At 43.1% G+C, this 19191-nt stretch overlaps 1 protein-coding gene across 1 annotated transcript in view; it reads right to left on the bottom strand.

Annotated features, from left to right (window-relative positions):
• The window catches only part of LOC135512442 (inositol polyphosphate-5-phosphatase A-like), a 223166-nt gene extending 218102 nt beyond the window's left edge, over positions 1–5064 (bottom strand). The window contains exon 1 of the mRNA XM_064934471.1: positions 4660–5064. Within this exon, the coding sequence (XP_064790543.1) occupies positions 4660–4716 (57 nt within the window). The 5' untranslated portion in view covers positions 4717–5064. The remainder of the gene's footprint in view (positions 1–4659) is intronic.
• Between the last annotated feature and the right edge of the window lie 14127 nt (positions 5065–19191).

Raw genomic sequence — 19191 nt, 5'->3', positions numbered from 1 at the left:
GTTTCCGTGGTATCTCTTGACTTGTATGCTATGCTTGTTTCCCATTGTGTTTGACTGTTTGATCTAGGACAATGCTCCGGTCAAATTCCTTGATAAAAGAGTACAGATTAGCCAGAGGATGCAGGTTCTAGAACATTTTCAAGAGCCCACAGGCTACAGCGGACAAACTAGTGTGGCTGAATGAGCTACAGTAAATTACTGTAATAGGTTCTCACACACACATACAGTACATACAGTGCCTTCAGAAATAATGAATCCCCGTGACTTATTCCACGTTTTATTGTTACAGCCCAAATTCAAAATGGATTAAATTGATTTATATTCTCACCAATCTGCACACAATACCACATAATGACAAAGTGAAAACATGTATTTAGAACATTTTAGTATTGAAATGAAATACAGAAATATCAAATTTACATAAAGTACCAGTCAAAAGTTTGGACAGCAGTCAACGAATGCACAGCATATGTGGGAAATCCTTCAAGACTGTTGGAAAATAATTCCTTGTGAAGCTGGTTGAGAGAATGCCAAGAGTGTGCAAAGCTGTCATCAAGGCAAAGGGTGGCTACTTTGAAGGATCTCTCTCTCTCTCTCTCTCTACATATATATATATATATATTCTGATCTCAATTTAACATATTTTTTGGTTACTACATGATTCCATATTTTATTTCATAGTGTTGATGTCTCCACTATTATTCTACAATGTAGAAAATAGTCAAAACAAAGAAAAAGGTGAATTAATCTCCCACTGTCGGGTGGAAAGCAGACTGAACCAGGTTTCCTCTAGGATTTTGCCTGTACTTCCCAGTCCTTAATGATTACAAGCATACCCATAACATGACGAGGACCAAAGTATTTAATAAATAAATAATTAAACCAAATTTTGTATTACTGATTCAGCTTGTTAGCCAGGGTTCGTAAAGATAACCAAGAATTCTACAACTTCAGATGAGTAAGGTGACGATTAAGAATTTGCTGCTATTGATGTAAAAGATTACCAGGTCTTTAAGAGTTTATTCAGAAGATAACAGCTATATAAACATTATTTTGTAGTGCCGCGACTTTCTAGTTAATTACATTTACATGATTAGTTCAAACAGGTAATATTAATTACAGAGAAATTATTTTATAGTATAGCATGTCATTTCACTTAATCCGGCATAACAAAGACACGACATCATTCAGGTGTTTCGCTATATCACATTTGACATTGACCGTATGCTTGAGTTAATTTGCACACAAAACATCATACAATGATGGAAAGACCTGTGTGTTGTCCTTGTTAATACAGACATAGAAGAGCTCCAACTTCTTAATCATAGCCTCAATTTTGTCCCGCACATTGAATATACACTACCATTCAAAATTTTGGGGTGACTCAGAAATGTCCTTGTTATTGAAATAAAAGCACATTTTTTGGCCATTAAAATAATATCAAATTCATCAGAAATACAGCGTAGACATTGTTAATGCTGTATATGACTATTGTAACTATTGTAGCTGGATATTATGGAATGTCTACATAGGCTTACAGAGGCCCATTATCAGCAACCAACACTCCTGTGTTCGAATGGCACGTTGTGTTAGCCAATCCAAGTTAATTATTTTTAAAGGCTAATTGATCATTGGGAAACCCTTTTGGAATTATGTTAGCACAGCTGAAAAGTGTTGTCCTGATTAAAGAAGCAATAAAACTGTGCTTCTTTAGAGAAATTGAGTATCTGGAGCATCAGCAATTGTGGGTTCAATTATAGGCTCAAAATGTCCAGAAACAAATAGCTTTCTTCTGAAACTCGTCAGTCTATTCTTGTTCTGCGAAATGAAAACTATTCCATGCGAGAAATTGTGTACAGAACAGCGCAAACTGTCTCTAACCAGAATAAAAAGAGGAGTGGGAGGCCCCGGTGCACAACTGAGCAAGAGAACAAGTACATTAGTGTTTAGTTTGAGAAACAAACGCCTCACAGGTCCTCAACTGGTAGCGTCATTAAATGGTACCCGCAAAACACCAGTCTCAACGTCAACAGTGAAGAGGCGACTCTGGAATGCGAGCCTTCTAGGCAGGGTTGCAAAGAAAAAGCCATATCTCAGACTGGCCAATAAAAAGAAAATAATAAGATGGGCAAAAGAACACAGACACTGGACAGAGGAACCGGAGTCGCCTCCTCACTGTTGACATTGAGACGGTTGTTTTGTGGGTACTATTTAATGAAGCTGCCAGTAGTTGCGGAGAGTCCCTGTAATCCTAGATTCAGATCATTCAGGCGAGAGAAAACATCACCCAGATAGGCCAGTCATGTGAGAAACTCGTCATCATGCAAGCGGTCAGACAAGTGAAAATGTCAGCTAAGAAAACTTTAAGCTCGTCTCTCAATTCTAAAAAAAAACGTGTCTATACTTTGCCCCTTGATAACCAGCACACTTCTGTATGTTGTAAAAGCGTTACATGGTTGCTGCCAATATCATTGCATAGTGCAAAAAATACACAAGAGGTCAGGAGCCTTCTTTAACAAAGTTTTCACTGTAGTGTCCAAAACGTCTTTCAAGCTGTCATGGATGCTGCAGTGTACCCAAGTGGCGTCGAGAGCAACTGCTTGCATGCGCGTTACCACTCCACTATGTCACCTTGTCATCACTTTTGCGCCATCAGTACAGATACCAACATGAGCAGCAGCTACTTTTGGCTACATACGGTTAGTAGAATTCCTGTGAGAGAGTAACAGTTAATGTGATTGGATGTTAATTATTTGACTAGGCTACCTGTATTTGACATTGTGTTGTTATTTTGCTGAACAATAGATGGTGTCATTTTCTTTTTGGCAGTGAAATGATGCTACTCAGGCGAGAAAAAAACCTCACCCAAATGTATAGCCCCGTTGGAAAATGTAAATGGACTGTTTGAAAATGTGAAGAAAAAAAATGTTCAAGAAAAGTTACTTAATTAAAATGATTAATTTTTTAAATGTGAATCACATTTTTATTTGGCGTATCCCCGATGGAAACGCGTACCCCAGTTTGGGAATACCTGCCATATAGTGTAACCTGTACTATTTCAAAACAATGACTGGTGATTCTTCACCACCAGAGGTCATTGATAGCACAAGCTGAAATCGACAGGGTACCAGCAAAGGTGGAATTTTACAGTACTGTTAGTAATGTGGTCGTAGACACCAATGAGCTGGTAAATGCAAATTTAACCGATTAATCAATGTTATTAATGAATCATACCTGTCTAGGCTATTTGGGAATTAAACTTTAATTAACCTGAAAACTTTATCTAAGTTCATGAGGAAAAGTTTAACAATGTCTCATTGGTTGGAACACATCAGTTTGTGTGTTATCTCAATAAACAACCTGAAAAGGTAGTATGGCAATTTAACTTATGTATTACATTGAACGAGACAATGGTATCCAATCAGTTGAGATTTGTTGGATACCATACAGTGTAACCCAACTGATTTAAAAGCAATTACTGCCAATTCTTCACCAGCGGTCACTGATAGCACAAGCTGAAATTACACGGGATCCGCCATGGGGGGATTTCACTTTGAACAAAGGGGGGAAACAAAGATGGATGCTCCCCCTTTGTTAGCTTAGCATCTGGTGCAATGCTTAGCTTCACTTGTGCGGGATTTCCTTTTTCCAGCACAAGGAAATGTCCCTCCAACAAGGGAACAGGCTTACTAAGGGACATCTCACGTTCAACCCTTGAGCTCTTCACGTTACCAAAGCGCGAGAGGTAGAGAGATAATGCTTTGCTTCGGTGACACAAATATATCTACTCAAATTTCCGTAATGGCCGGCTCATATGTCCTCTGCTCTAGAAATGACTTATGACCGAGTCTAATTGCTTCTTAATGCGATCGACAGAAATAACACTATGTTGGGCCCAACTAATATTATTCTCAGAATGCCTGCATCGGCTGGTACATTTGCCCTTGCTCGTAGCATTCAGTAAATCCCCCCACACACTGATTGTTGTCAGATATACAACATGAGTGGTTCTCTACCGACCAGTATCGTGGTGAAAAGGAAAAACCACGCACACTCCCCTCTCAACAATAATCCTGCCTATAGCTATTATTGGCGTATACGTATCTTGCTATACAAATGGTATGGAATTTATTCAAAAGTGAGGCCTAGTTTTATCTTAGACTCCTCACAGGGGCCACCATATGAATATGTCATAACATTGTATTGTGACGACTGCTGTTCATCGAATGATAACCTGTTTACAATTACGTGATTCAATTAATCAGGTAATTATTAACTCCGTAACCTGGGGCACCATGGAAAAAGTTTGTTTTTATTGAGTTTCCATTTCCCAAATTAACTAAACGAATATCAGAATATCGATTTTACAGCAGTCGCTAATTAATCAATTTCCTCTAGTCTCATCCTGAACATTGCATAATTCTGTCATTCTGTAACACACCAATTGAGTTGATTATTGATTATAACTTAGTACAATGAAACAGGTTCCTTGCGGGCCAACACAATATGACCCGTGTTACACAAAATTGGGATTTTAGAAAGAGAGGGTGCACGAGAGAAAAGAACACTTGGATACATTTGTAAACTAAACTTAGTTTAGCCCTAATACCTTGCCCCGAACTGCCGCGCTTATGGGTCAGAATATAATGATATAATTACTTGTCGAAGGTCTCCGATGGAGTGTCTCTTTTCCTCTGATGGCGGCACTTCTTTCATTACTGGGTGTAAGTCTCTGATTGTCCACACAATGTCAGTGTCCTTTCTCTTAGTGGTCTGTTTCCTCACCCTCGTTCTGAAAAGGGGTCTTCTCCGAATGGCTAATCAGCAGTGTATAGATGTTCCAGCGTGGGAGTGAAAGCAGTGTAGACACACAATTCCTTGGATAGAATAACCGGGTGGTCCTGCTTGAATTCACCCTCTTAGACACAGCTACTGATCTGTAGCATAGATTGTTAAGAGGTTCTTTTGTCTTCTTCAACCTCGTGTTGCGTTTTGGGGTTGCGACTACTCGGACCTTGGCTGCGACTACTCGGACCTTGGCTGCAGCGCGTGACCTAGTCTCAATTGTAAATTCTTAACTCGCAAGTTTATACCCCCGGCTCACAAAGGGGAGTTTCCGTCTTTATGCCAAGTTCTCTGGGCATATCTAGTTAGGAGGCAAGGTATGGATTTGACTCAGATCTATTTTAGACAACTAACTTCACATTTCATCTTTATAAAAATATTATTTGATCTGGACACTTTCCAAACAATGCACAGTATGCAAATATCAGGTACATTTTATGAAAACTCTTCAAGTTGCAATGTTTTCGTTATAATATCGTCATTTAACTTTTAATAACGTAACAAAAAAAATGACATTAGTTTTCATATTCCATCTATCATTGTAACCACCATTTTGGCTGGTGAAATATATTGTCCCAAAGTCCATTTATTGCATGTTGTTGTTCTGAGGTAAGTTCTGCATAGGGCTCACTCAGACATTCCAATCCTCCATACTGGGAGGACTGCGTTAAGATTTAGAATGGGCGTGAGGTGTCATAAACCACCTCCCTTTCCCCACCTTGAGTGATATATGTGTATTGCAATAACACATCTCACCAGATTGGGCCTGCTGGATGGTCGGGATTTCTTCCTAAGGATTAGCCGTCTGACTCCCTGGTCTGTAACTCTGCAGTGTTAATTAAATAAAAATAGTTAAAACTGTGTGTTGTTATTCTTACGACATTTGTCTTAGAATTTCCTGAATTTGAAAATGCCCAAAACGAAACTGTTCTGTCTCTCTCTCTCTCTCTCTCTCTCTCGGTTATGGCGAAGGTGACCACAGATGGTATCTAAATGCATGGAAGATAATTTGGCCGAGAACAGTGTGTACCTCAACAGCCCCTGTTGTGGGCCTCCTCTTGTGGGCCTCCTGGATGATGTCTAGTCTCAGAGTTGTCTTGACAATGTGTTGTGGGAACTTATGTTGTTTCTCCAGATTGGCTGTAAGCTGCCAGCCTGAGTAGTCACTAGGATCCCTGTTGGTAGATTGGATCGTGACCCTGGTTGCTCTCCAGCTCTGATGAAAGCAATCTTGTGAGTGGTGGGCCGTACTTACTTGCTGCTAATTCCTGTGCAGATTGCTTCTGTGATAGTCTGGAGAACCTGGTAATAGCACCAGCGGTAACAGCCCACTCCCAGAACCTTTGGACAGCAGCTCAGGATGTGCTCCAATGTTAATCTCTTGGAGCATAGCAGGCATGCAGGAGACTCAACTCTGCACCTAGGAGAACAGGTTAAATGGTCTGTGAAGGACATTGTACACTGCCTGGATCAGGAACTTGAATCTGACTGCCAGAGGTCAGTCCACATGACTTTCCTCTCCACTGCCTGCTCCCACCTTGTCCAGGCTCCTTGCTGACTCATTCCGACTGTTTTGCTGGACCTCTCCTCTTCCACAGCTACTCTCCCCTCCTCCTGAACCAGCCTGCGTCTCTCCTTCCCCTTAGCAGTGTCGTACTTGGGGTTAAGAAGGTTCCCAGACTGTCTCTTCCCCTGATCACTGCTCCCACCAGGAGGATCTGGGGATCTGGGGACCCATGCCAAATCTTTTCAGTCTCCTGATGTTTGCAGGTGTTGTTGTGCCCTCTTCACGACTGTCTTGGTGTGTTTGGACCATGATAGTTCATTGGTGATGTGGACACCAAGGAATTTGAAACTCTCGACCCGCTCCACTACAGCCCCGTCAATGTTAATGGGGGCCTGTTCGGCCCGTCTTTTCCTGTAGTCCACGATCAGATCCTTTGTCTTGTTCACATTGAGGTAGAGGTTTTTGTCCTGGCACCATACTGCCAGGTCTCTGACCTCCCTATAGGTCTCATCATTGACGGTGATCAGGCCTACTACTGTTGTGTCATCAGCAAACTTAATGATGATGTTGGAGTCGTGCTTGGCCACGCAGTCGTGGGTAAATAGGGAGTACAGGAGGGGACTAAGCACGCACCCCTGAGGGGCCCCTATGTTAAGGATTAGTGTGGCAGATGTGTTGTTGCCTACCCTTACCACCTTGGGGTGGCCCGTCAGAAAATCCAGGATCGAATTACAGAGCGAGGTGTTTAGTCCCAGGGTCCTTAGCTTAGTGACGAGCTTTGTGGGCACTATGGTGTTGAACGCTGAGCTGAAGTCAATGAACAGGATTTTCCTATAGGTGTTCCTTTTGTTCAGTTGGGAAAGGGCAGTGTGGAGTGCGATTGTATCATCTGTGGATATGTTGGGGTGGTATGCCAATTAGAGTGGGTCTAGGTTTTCCGGGATGATGGTTTTGATGTGAGCCATGACCAAGCTTTCAAAGCACTTCATGACTACCGACGTGAGTGCTAGGGGGCGGTAGTCATTTAGGCAGGTTCCCTTCATTTTTTGGGGCACAGGGACTATAGTGGTCTGCCTGAAACATGTAGGTATTACAGATTCGGTCAGGAAGAGGTTAAAATGTCAGTGAAGACACTTGCCAGTTGGCCCGCGCATGCTCTGTGTACAAGTTCTTGTAATCAGTCTGGCCCCCGCAGCCTTGTGAATGTTGACATGTTTAAAGGTCTTGCTCACATAGGCTACGGAGAGCGTGATCACATGGTTGTCTGGGCAGCTGGTGCTCTCATGCATGCTTCAGCATTGCTTACCTCGAAAGTGAGCATAAAAGGCATTTCGCTCATCTGGTAGGCTCACGCCACTGGGCAGCTCGCGGCTCCCCTTTGTAGTCGTAATAGTTTGCAAGCCCTGCCACATCCGACGAGCGTCAGAGCCGCTGTAGTAGGATTCAATCTTAGTCCTGTTTTGACGTTTAGCCTTTTGGCTAAAAGATGGTTCGTCTGAGGGCATAGCGGGATTTCTTATAATGTTCCGGATTAGTGTCCCGCTCTTTGAAAGCGGTAGCTCTAGCCTTTAGCTCGGTGTGGATGTTGCCTGCAATCCATGGCTTCTGGTTGGGATATAAACACTACCGTTCAAAAGTTTGTGGTCACTTAGAAATGTCCTTGTTTTTGAAAGAAAAGCAATTTTTTTGTCCATTTAAAATAACTGAGCAAGAGGACAAGTGTCTAGTTTGAAAAACAGATGCCTCACAAGTCTTCAGCTGGCAGCTTCATTAAATACTACCCGCAAAACACCCGTCTCAAAGTCAACAGTGAAGAGGTGACTTCTGGATGCTGGCCATCTAGGCAGAGTTGCAAAGAAAAAGCCATATCTCAGACTGGCCAATAAAAATAAATAATTAAGATGGGCAAAAGAACAGAGACACTGGATAGAGGAATTATGCTCCTGACCCCTCCTGACCCCTCCTGTCTCAGCCTCCAGTATTTATGCTGCAGTAGTTTATGTGTCGGGGGGCTGGGTCAGTTTGTTATATCTGGAGTACTTCTGTCCAATTTGGTGTCCTGTGTGAATCTAAGTGTACGTTCTCTAATTCTCTCCTTCTCTCTCTCTTTCTCTCTCTCGGAGGACCTGAGCCCTAGGACCATGCCCCAGGACTACCTGACATGATGACTCCTTGCTGTCCCCAGTCCACCTGGCCGTGCTGCTGCTCCAGTTTCAACTGTTCTTCCTTATTATTATTCGACCATGCTGGTCATTTATGAACATTTGAACATCTTGGCCATGTTCTGTTATAATCTCCACCCGGCACAGCCAGAAGAGGACTGGCCACCCCACATAGCCTGGTTCCTCTCTAGGTTTCTTCCTAGGTTTTGGCCTTTCTAGGGAGTTTTTCCTAACCACCGTGCTTCTACACCTGCATTGCTTGCTGTTTGGGGTTTTAGGCTGGGTTTCTGTACAGCACTTTGAGATATCAGCTGATGTACGAAGGGCTATATAAATAAATTTGATTTGATTTGATTATGCCTAGAAGGCCAGCATCCTGGAGTTGGCTCTTCACTGTTGACGTTGAGATGGTGTTTTGCAGGTACTATTTAACGAAGCTGCCAGTTGAGGACTTGTGAGGCGTCTGTTTCTCAAACTTAACATTCTAATGTACTTGTCCTCTTGCTCAGTTGTACAACGGGGCCTCCCACTCAAGAAGTTTATTGATGACTATTGAAGCATTCTTTGTTCCTGATTTTTCCCTCCAGTGGTTCAGCAATCGCCCATTTGCTGAAGAGGTCAGTCATGGTTAGGGCATACTGGTTACCAGCTGCGGTTCTCTTCTCAAAAAGGCCTATTAGATTGATGCCCAGGGCAGACCATGCCTGTCTAACTTCGATGTAATGCATCACAAGGGCCTGCTTTTTCATGTGATCGTAGAGTTGACACTCTGGGCACTCCTCAACCATATAGAATGAGAAAACATAGTACATTATATATATCAAAGGCAAATACTCATCTAAATTTACAATAACAGTAAAAAAAACTGGTTGTTTGGATCCTGAGAGTCATCTGCAAGCGCTCAACCATCCACACAAACATGATTTGACAACATGATGTCAAAATCAGAACACAATCAGAACGATGAGGAACTATTTCACTCTGGGAAGATTTTAATATTTTTACAACCTTCCTCGCCACATTCTTAACAGTAGAGATGGGGACATCGTAGATGAGCAGAGACCAGAGTATCCTCAGGAGGATGCCATGCTGGTACATCCACACCTTGAACTTGCCAGGCAGTCCTGACCAGCGAACCACTTTCAGCCAACTCTCCAGCTCCTGACAGGTGGCCTGGATCTTTCAGGCAAGGTGTTCACGGGCTTTTCTGAGATGGACGGGATCGGTGTTCCTGCAATGTTGAAGCGGAATCTGTCCACGACATTGCCCTTCAACACCAGCGACCTCAATTTTTCCCATCCAATCAGCTGGCACTGACTCTGTGGTGACTGTCAGGTTGTCCATGAAGGCTCTGATTGGTGGTTGTTGCACCACAGATTTGGTTCAGGGTCCCCGGCACTCAGCTTCAGCAGACTTCACAATCATGTTCATTGCCAGGGCAAACAGGATCACGGAGATGGTGTAGCCTGTGATTCCCACCTTCAGTCTGTGCCACTCTGATGTTACTGACCCTGATGAGACTCTCATGCTGAACTGTCCGTAGTAGACCAGAATGAGGTCTGCCACTTTGCCCTGGACATGGTGTTTGGTAATTGTATACTGCACCAGCTTGTGGGGCATCAATCCGTAGCCAGAGCACGGCCAGTTCTCCCTTGTTCTCTCACGCATTACTGATGAGCTAGGTCACCACTCCTGTGTGCTCCAGACAACCAGAAATGTTTGGGATGCCTAATTTTTGCACTAAAGTGTCAATGTAGCTGTTGTTGGAGAGGAAGCCACCTAGTTACAATGCTGGAGAAAATCTTCCCTTTGACACTTAGTAAGAAGATGATCCCGAACTAGTCAATTCTCTTGGACTATTCTTCGTTTCGGATTATGGTGACCACGTTTAAAATACCCAAATGATTTCACGTGGCACTTGCAGGATAGTGTAGCCTGCCGGATCTAGTAGAGACACGTGGAGGCGCCAGGGTTTGTAAGATGGGGTGAACCTGGGCCTGGCTCCTCCTGCGTCTCACCAGGTTCGCTACCTGAGCGTTGTGCCCCTGCTTCTCACTACAAACATTTCATCCGGGACTGATGAACCTTAAGGCCGTTCTTGCAGACCTTTCCCGCAAACACATTCCATGCTCATAGTCGGTTGTCCATTTCAATGCATCATAAACCTTTGGACTGTCACATTCTCCCCCCTCTCGGGCTCTCCTGGGAGTATGTTTCCATGAGTCGTTCTGTTTCCATGAGTCGATCTGCTTATTTTGTGTCTCCTTCTCACAGGGGATGCGGTTTGAGTTGCCAACCCAGGTTCCGTCTTTCCGAGCTGTCCACTGTCTCTCCAGTCGTCACCACACTATTCTTGTCTGTCCCTGGTCATAACTGGTTTTGCCAGAAAAGTGAATGGAAGAATACATCTCACCATGCACTTGGACACATCATCAGTGATGTAACCTGGGGTCATTGAGTGTAATAATAATAATAATAATAATAATAATAGCTTCATTTGTATAGGGCTTTTTAATACAATTAAACAAGTGCTTCACATCCTAACATAATGAAATAAAAGTACTAACAAAGAAACAAAGACAGCAGGAAATCATACATTGAAATCATACATTAAAAGCATCTTTATAAAAGTGTGTCTTCAGCAGGGATTTAAAAAGAGGCACTGAATCAGCAAGCCTGATCTCATCTGGCAGACCATTCCAAAGTCTTTTTGTTTTCAACCTAGACTTTGGAATGGTCAACAGTGCCGTGCCCGAGATAAAAGATCCAAGACATAGGATGGGGCTTAACTAAGCCTAGCCTTAAACGTGATTAATAAACATGTTAAAATCTATTCTAAAAGTGACTGGTAGCCAGTGTAGAAAAAGCTAAAATAGGTGTGGTATGTTAAAATATTCTGGTGCCTATTAAAAGCTGAACTGCAGCATTTTGAAGTGAATGGAGACAATATCTGACTGAGACATACAAAGAGTTACAGTAATCCAGGTATGAGGAAATAAAAGCCTCGAGTTTCAAGCTTGGGTTGATTTCAATTTAATCTATGAGGTAAAAGTTCATATGTTGGATTCACGTCTCCCTCTCAACCAAAAATCTAAATTATTAAGTTGTGTAGAAATATAAACAAAATATCTGCCATTGTATTCCCATTTGAACTTTGTTGAGCTTTTAAATCGTTTAGAGTGCAGTGATACCACATTTAGGTGACAACTTAACCAAAAATCAGATATGTTTTTCCATTGGAATTTGGTTGTGTCTTTAGATGGTTGAAAACAAAGTGATAACACATTGGGAATTCAACAAACTTGTGTCCTCTTTTTTTGAGCGGGTGAATATAGGTCTCAACCAAATATGACCCAATTGTCCACGTTGAAATGATGTGGTGTGCCCAGTGGGGTCATTTTACCTTATGTCACACTTCAGCCACAAGCCTAGAAATGGAATGGCCAGGCTCAACAACACTGCATTGTCATTACATGATAAGAATATAGACTTTGTACTGGGGATTTTCCACTTGGGGATTTTCCACTGCTTTACCTTAAAAGCCTCAGACTTTTGTGTTTCCACCTCCACAGCTCCTAGTGATAGGAAGTTTTTGCTTTTTTTTACTGACTCTGATCTGTTCAACTTGTTCAGTCAAAATAACAAATCTTTCAAATCATTTCATTCATTAATGCCCAGAGAACGCAGGACCCCCTACCAGCGAACGCTGAACAAAACATGAGAAAGAATCATAGGGGGCTTATGGGAACCATCATTTGTGACTAAGATGGCTTCAAACATTTGTGTTAGGCACCCCGGCCACTTGAATACAAGAGCCCACAGTAGAGGCACTGTAGGCCTACTCCCATCCTCTCTCACATTGTATTTTAGAAAGCTTCACTTAATAACTAGACATATTAACCATGACTAGGCCAAAACAATAAGACCCAGACATTACACAAAAACATTGTCTGTTGCATTTTAAAAACACTTGACTTGCCCAGACAACGAGACCCTCCCATGGGGGTCTGAGCATGTGTACCTTGCTGAGCTGGATGCATAGCAGATGCAAAGCCAACAGTAAGCAACTGCCTACGGTGCACTAAATTGGCTAATAGGCTGGATAAGAGCAACAGCTATGCTGGGATTTGGAAACAACAACAAAAACATGCTACAACGTGCAGCATGCTCTGTTCACAGAAGTGCAGGGGAGAGGGTGATCATGCCTAGCAACCAAGGTTACAATAGAAAACCAAAACGCAGACTAAAACTAGCCAGTTTTCTATTATAACCTTGGTTTCTAGGCGTGATCACCCTCTCCCCTGCGCTTCTGTGAATAGAGCATGCTGCACATTGTAGCATGTTTTTTTTGTTGCCAAATCCCAGCATGGCTGTTGCTCTTATCCAGTCTAAAAAATAATTCACATATATGTTTGAGAAACTAAAGCAATACTCACCCAAAATATAATAACCTTATTTTATCTGGTTCCAGATTCTCTCCCTGTCTTCGTCGGTGGCGGCGGTCCTGCAATTTCAGCTTCAGCACGGTACCGTGGCTTTCATACTCTTAAAGGTGATGCTAACTATGTTATGTAACTATGCTATGTTGTTTCTGAGATTTGCACAGTTATGACATACTGTGTTGTATATTTTCTGTTACCAGGTATGTTTTAAATGCTTTTTCTATCACCAGAAGCACGTGCAGAACCATGTAAACACGTGCAGAAATCTGAACTCACTACTAGTGCTTTGAAAAATGTATGTAATTATACTTTCCTATGGATATATTGTCTCGCATTCCTACTGCCAAAAGAACCAACCACACGGACAACCGGTAAAGTACATACAACCGGTAAAGCCATAAATAGCAAATAGAAGTTCAAAACTTGTAATGTTCACAAGAACTTGAGTTGATAAAAAGATCTAACACAACATTAGGTGATAATATATTTATTATTATTGATTTATAATCAGCTATAAATGGGGCGGTCATTTTGGACCGTGAACACAGAATTAATTAACAACAGGAAGGTTAAAATATAATTGTATTCAACATTCTGGCTTGTAGAGGTCGTGAGAGGAAACTTTCCTGATTCAAACACTCATTTCTGCCCAACGTAGAATTCAAAGCAATCTAACTTTGGGTTTCCAGGCAAACTGAAAACAAATGATGTAGCTTGAAATCAGGGATGGACGCAAGTTCTCGAGTACTCGATTCAAGGTTCGTATTTGATTATTAGTAAAGTACTCAAACATTTTGAAATACAACTATTTAGCAGCACTAACACAACTTTAAACAAAAAAATATGTTAATTGTTTTGAGTATGTGAAAATATGTTACATTTTGTTTCCAGGTGTGTATCAGAAATACCAGTAATATACTCTTCGGAAAAAATGTGCTATCGAGAATCTGAAAGCGTTCTTCGGCTGTCCCCATAGGAGAACCCTTTGAAGAACCCTTGTTGATTCCAGGTTGTACCATTTCGGGTTCCATGTAGAACCCACTGTGGAAAGGGTTCTACATGGAACCCAAAACAGTTCCACTTGAAAACAAAAGGGTTCTACCTAGAACCAACAAGGGCTCTCCAATGAGGACAGCCGAATAACCCTTTTGGAACCCTTTTTTCTTAGAGTGTAGGAACAACCAATAACATAACTGAAACATTTTGGCCTTCAGCCCCATTTCACACTGACATGCAAATACTTGAGTACAATTATTTTTTTCATGAGATTACTCAAGCACAGGCATTCTTACAAATGTCCATCTGTACTTCAAATCAGGTTTAAAAAAGGGATGTTGCTCACGTGGAATTTAAAGCTATATTCCGACTGATGAGAGGTAGAGTAGAGTAGAGACATAGCAGAGGTGTCACAAACAGAGTTCTAGTTTTTCATTTACATGACATCATTGCCTTACCTTTGGATGTGACTCGGTAATGCCACCCTTCTTGCTGGGCAGCAATATTGACCATAACTATCACAGTAGCCAGTAAGCATGCTTTTAACAAACAACATCTCATCTAAACCATATTACACTCTTGAATAATGCAACAATTCACAACCATGTGCAGACAATTAAAGGACAATTTAACATTTTTTTTATACCAAATCTCTATTTTTGCTGGAAGTGGCATGGAGGTGTCCAGACTCTTTTTTTGAGATTTCACTAGGTTTTGAGAAACTTACCACAGCAGTGATAGACTTCCTAATGCTCGTTCTGCAGTTCAAGGGACAGAGATATAAACATAAACAAAGGCTCCAAGAACATCATAATACATACTTTTAGGAATGGCAATGCTCTCGGGACTAATGTAGGTCTTTAGATGTTGTACACATAAAATTTGGTCCAACTAATCACCCAAACAGCCTCAAACAGGTACTCCAAAATACAGGTCAATGAACTCCTCCTGTAGACTCTTATTGCTGTCGGTTATCAGGCCTCTCGCCGTTGTGTCGTCAGCAAACTTGATCGTGTTGGAGACGTGCGTTGCCAAGCAGTCGTGGGTGAACAGGGAGTACAGAAGGGGACTAAGCACACACCCCTGACCACAATTATATCCTCCTGATTCCTGCTTACAAGCAAAAATTAAAGCAATAGTGATTCGGTCTATAAAAAAGTGGTCAGATGAAGCAGATGCTAAACTACAGGACTGTTTTGCTAGCACAGACTGGAATATGTTCCGGGATTCTTCCGATGGCATTGAGGAGTACACCACATCAGTCACTGGCTTTATCAATAAGTGCATTGAGGACATCGTCCCTACAGTGACTGTACGTACATACCCGAACCAGAAGCCATGGATTTCAGGCAATATTCGCACTGAGCTAAAGGGTAGAGCTGACACTTTCGAGGAGCGGGGCTATAACCCGGAAGCTTAAAAGAAATCCCTCTATGCCCTCCGATGAACCATTAAACAGGCAGAGCATCATGTAACCCCCAAAGGTGCAGACTCCGGCCGCAAAACCTGAACCTATAGGGGAGTGTCTGGGTGGGTGTCTGTACGCGGTGGTGGCTCTGGACCCCACTCCGTCATAGTCTCGGCCCACTTAAGTGGCGCCCCTGCACAACCCTTCCTGACTGGATACTCCCCGTAGCCCGGCCAGTGCGGCGGGGTAGAACAGACCACACTGGGCTGTGCTGGTGAACCGGGGACACCGTGCGTAGGGCTGGTGCCATGTAACCCGGGCCGGGGAGACGCACTGGAGACCAGATGCGCTGAGCCGGCTTCATAGCACCTGGCTCGATGCCCACTCTAGCCCGGCCGATATGAGGCGCTGCGATGTAACGCACCGGGCTATGCCTGCGCACTGGGGACACCGTGCGCCTCACGGCATAACACGGTGCCTGCCCGATCCACCTCTCTCCACGGTAAGCACGGGGAGTTGGCTCAGATCTCCTACCTGACTTAGCCACACTCCCCGTGTGCCCCCCCAAGAAATGTTTGGGGCTGCCTCTAGTCCCTGTTGCGCTGCCATGCTAGCTCCTCATAATGCCGTCTCTCGGCTTTGGCTGCCTCCAGCTCTTCCCGGGGGCGGCGATAATCCCCAGCCTGTGTCTAAGGTCCCTCTCCGTCCAAAATCTCCTCCCATGTCCAGGAGTCCAGAACTCGCTGCTGCCCGATACCACGCTGCTTGGTCCTTGATTTGTAACGGCTGTTGGAAGGAGAGGACAAAGATGCAGCGTGGTACGTGTCCATGTTAATTTATTCAACAGAACACTAAACAAAATAACAACGGGGAATGAAACGAAACAGTTCTGAAAGGTGACATACAATAAACAGAAAACATTCGCCCACAAAACACAGGTGGGAAAAGGCTACCTAAATATGATTCTCAATCAGAGACAACGAACGATACCTGCCTCTGATTGAGAACCATACCAGGCCAAACACATAAACACAACCTAGAAAAACAAACATAGACAGCCCACCCCAACTCACGCCCTGACCATACTAACACAAAGACAAAATAAAGGAACTCAGGTCAGAACGTGACACATCAATACAGGACTAAGATCGAATCGCACTACACCAGCTCTGATGCTCGTCGGATGTGGCATGGTTTGCAAACTATTACAGACTACAAAGGGAAGCACAGCCAAGAGCTGCCCAGTGGCACGAGTCTACCAGACGAGCTAAATAACTTACATGCTCGATTCGAGGTAAGTAACACTGAAACATGCATGAGAGCGTCAGATGTTCCAGACGACTGTGTGACCATGCTTGCCGCAGCCGATCAACAGGTCAACATTCACAAGGCCGCAGGGCCAGACGGATTACCAGGATGTGTACTCTGAGCATGCACGGACCAACTGGCATGTGTCTTCACTGACATTTTCAACCTTTCACTGTCTGAGTCTGTAATACCAACATGTTTCAAGCAGACCACAATAGTCCCTGTGCCTAAGAACACTAAGGTAACCTGCCTAAATGACTACCGACCCATAGCACTCATGTCTGTCCACACAGTGTCCACATTGAGAATCTACATTTTGAAGTAGTCCATTTTCTTCTTCACGATTGGCCTGTCCCTCCTGATGACCCGGTTGGACATGACTCCAACAGGGTCATCAGAAGGGATCAGCCAATATAGTTGGAAGCAGTGGAGGCTGCTGATGGGAGAACGGCTCACAATAATGGCTGGGAATGGAATGGCATCAAACACATGGAAACCATTTTGTTTGTTGTGTTTGATATCATTCCACTGATTCCGCTCCAGCCATTACCATGAGCCCATCCTCCCCAATTAAGGTGCCACCAACCGGTGGTTTGAAGTCCCACTCTGTTGACCACATTAAAATGGTGGAATCCCTCAGTGACTTTGTCCATGCTAAGAAAGCCTTTTGGCCACTAGAGGCCTCTATCATTCTCTATGGGAAGCTCGCAATTTGGGCAGCTGCATGCAGCATAACAAATAGCATAACAAATTTGCGGTTGTCAGTGAAAAGCATCTCATTTCAATATTTGAAAAAAAAAAACTGCAACCTGTCTTGACTTAGGCTACCGAAATTCTCAACTGCCAATATTGAGCAAACAGCCTATCTTAATGCAGTTTTTTGTCTGCATAGAAAAGTATTGGGTGGGCCACCTAACTGTTTTTTTGTTGTTGAGCTGCCTATGTCCAATACTGTGCAGCTGTATTCATAGACCTGGCCAAGGCTTTTGACTCTGTCAATCACCACATTCTTATTGGCAGATTCAACAGCCTTAGTTTCTCAAATGACTACCTCGCCTGGTTCACCAACTACTTCTCAGAGAGAGTTCAGTGTGTCAAATCGAAGGGCCTGTTGTCCGGACCTCTGGCAGTCTTTATGGGGGTGCCACAGGGTTCAATTCTCGGGCTGACACTTTTCTCTGTATACATCAATGATGTCGCTCTTGCTGCTGGTGATTCTCTGATCCACCTCTACAGACTATACCATTCTGTATACTTCTGGCACTTCTTTGGACACTGTGTTAACTAACCTCCAGACTAGCTTCAATGCCATGCAACACTCCTTCCGTGGCCTCCAACTGCTCTTAAATGCAAATAAAACTAAATGCATGCTCTTCAACCGATCGCTACCAGCACCTGCCTGCCCGTACTCTGGACGGTTCTGACTTAGAATATGTGGACATCTACAAATACCTAGGTGTCTGGTTAGACTGTAAACTCTCCTTCCAGACTCATATTAAGCATCTCCAATCCAAAATTAAATCTAGAATCGGCTTCCTATTTCGCAAAAAAACATCCTTCACTCATGCTGCCAAACCAACCATCGTAAAACTGACTATCCTACCGATTCTTGACTTGGCGATGTCATTTACAAAATAGCCTCCAACACGCTACTCAGCAAATTGGATACAGTCTATCACACAGTGCCATCCATTTTGTCACCAAAGCCCCATATACTACCCACCACTGCGACCTGTATGCTCTCATAGGCTGGCCCTCGCTTCATATTGTCGCCAAACCCACTGGCTCTAGGTCATCTATAAGTCTTTGCTAGGTAAAGCCCCGCCTTATCTCAGCTCACTGGTCACCATAGCAGCACCCACCCGTAGCACGTGCTCCAGCAGATATATTTCACTGTTCACCCCCAAAGCCAACTCCTCCTTTGGCCGCCTTTCCTTACAGTTCTCTGCTGCCAATGACTTGAACGAATTGCAAAAATCACTGAAGCTGGAGACTCATATCTCCCTATGCACAAGCTGTCAGAGATCACTGCATCTATACATAGCCCATCCAACTACCTCATCCCCATACTGTTATTTAAAAAAATGTTTTGCTCCTTTGCACCCCAGTATCTCTACTTGCACATTCATCTTCTGCACACATCACTCCAGTCTCTATCACTCCAGTGTTTAATTGCTACATTGTAATTATTTTGCCACTGTGGCCTATTTATTGCCTTATTACCTCCCTTATCTTACCTCATTTGCACACACTGTATATAGACTTTTTTATATTGTGTTATTGACTGTATGTTTTGTTTATTCCATGTGTAACTCTGTGTTGTTGTTTGTGTCGCACTGCTTTGCTTTATCTTGGCCAGGTCGCAGTTGTAAATTAGAACTTGTTCTTAACTAGCCTACCTGGTTAAATAAAGGCAAAATAAATAAAATGAATAAAAACAGTAAAAACAAAAATTGTGTGGAAAACGTTTTCAGAGTAAACTTGAATGACTGAAACCAGATATAAACCATGTAGAAAAGATAA

The sequence above is a fragment of the Oncorhynchus masou genome, chromosome 24 (genome assembly GCF_036934945.1).
Source record: "Oncorhynchus masou masou isolate Uvic2021 chromosome 24, UVic_Omas_1.1, whole genome shotgun sequence".
Taxonomy (NCBI): domain Eukaryota; kingdom Metazoa; phylum Chordata; class Actinopteri; order Salmoniformes; family Salmonidae; genus Oncorhynchus; species Oncorhynchus masou.
Note: the sequence above shows the minus strand (reverse complement) of the source record. Positions and strands in the feature narration are given on the sequence as shown.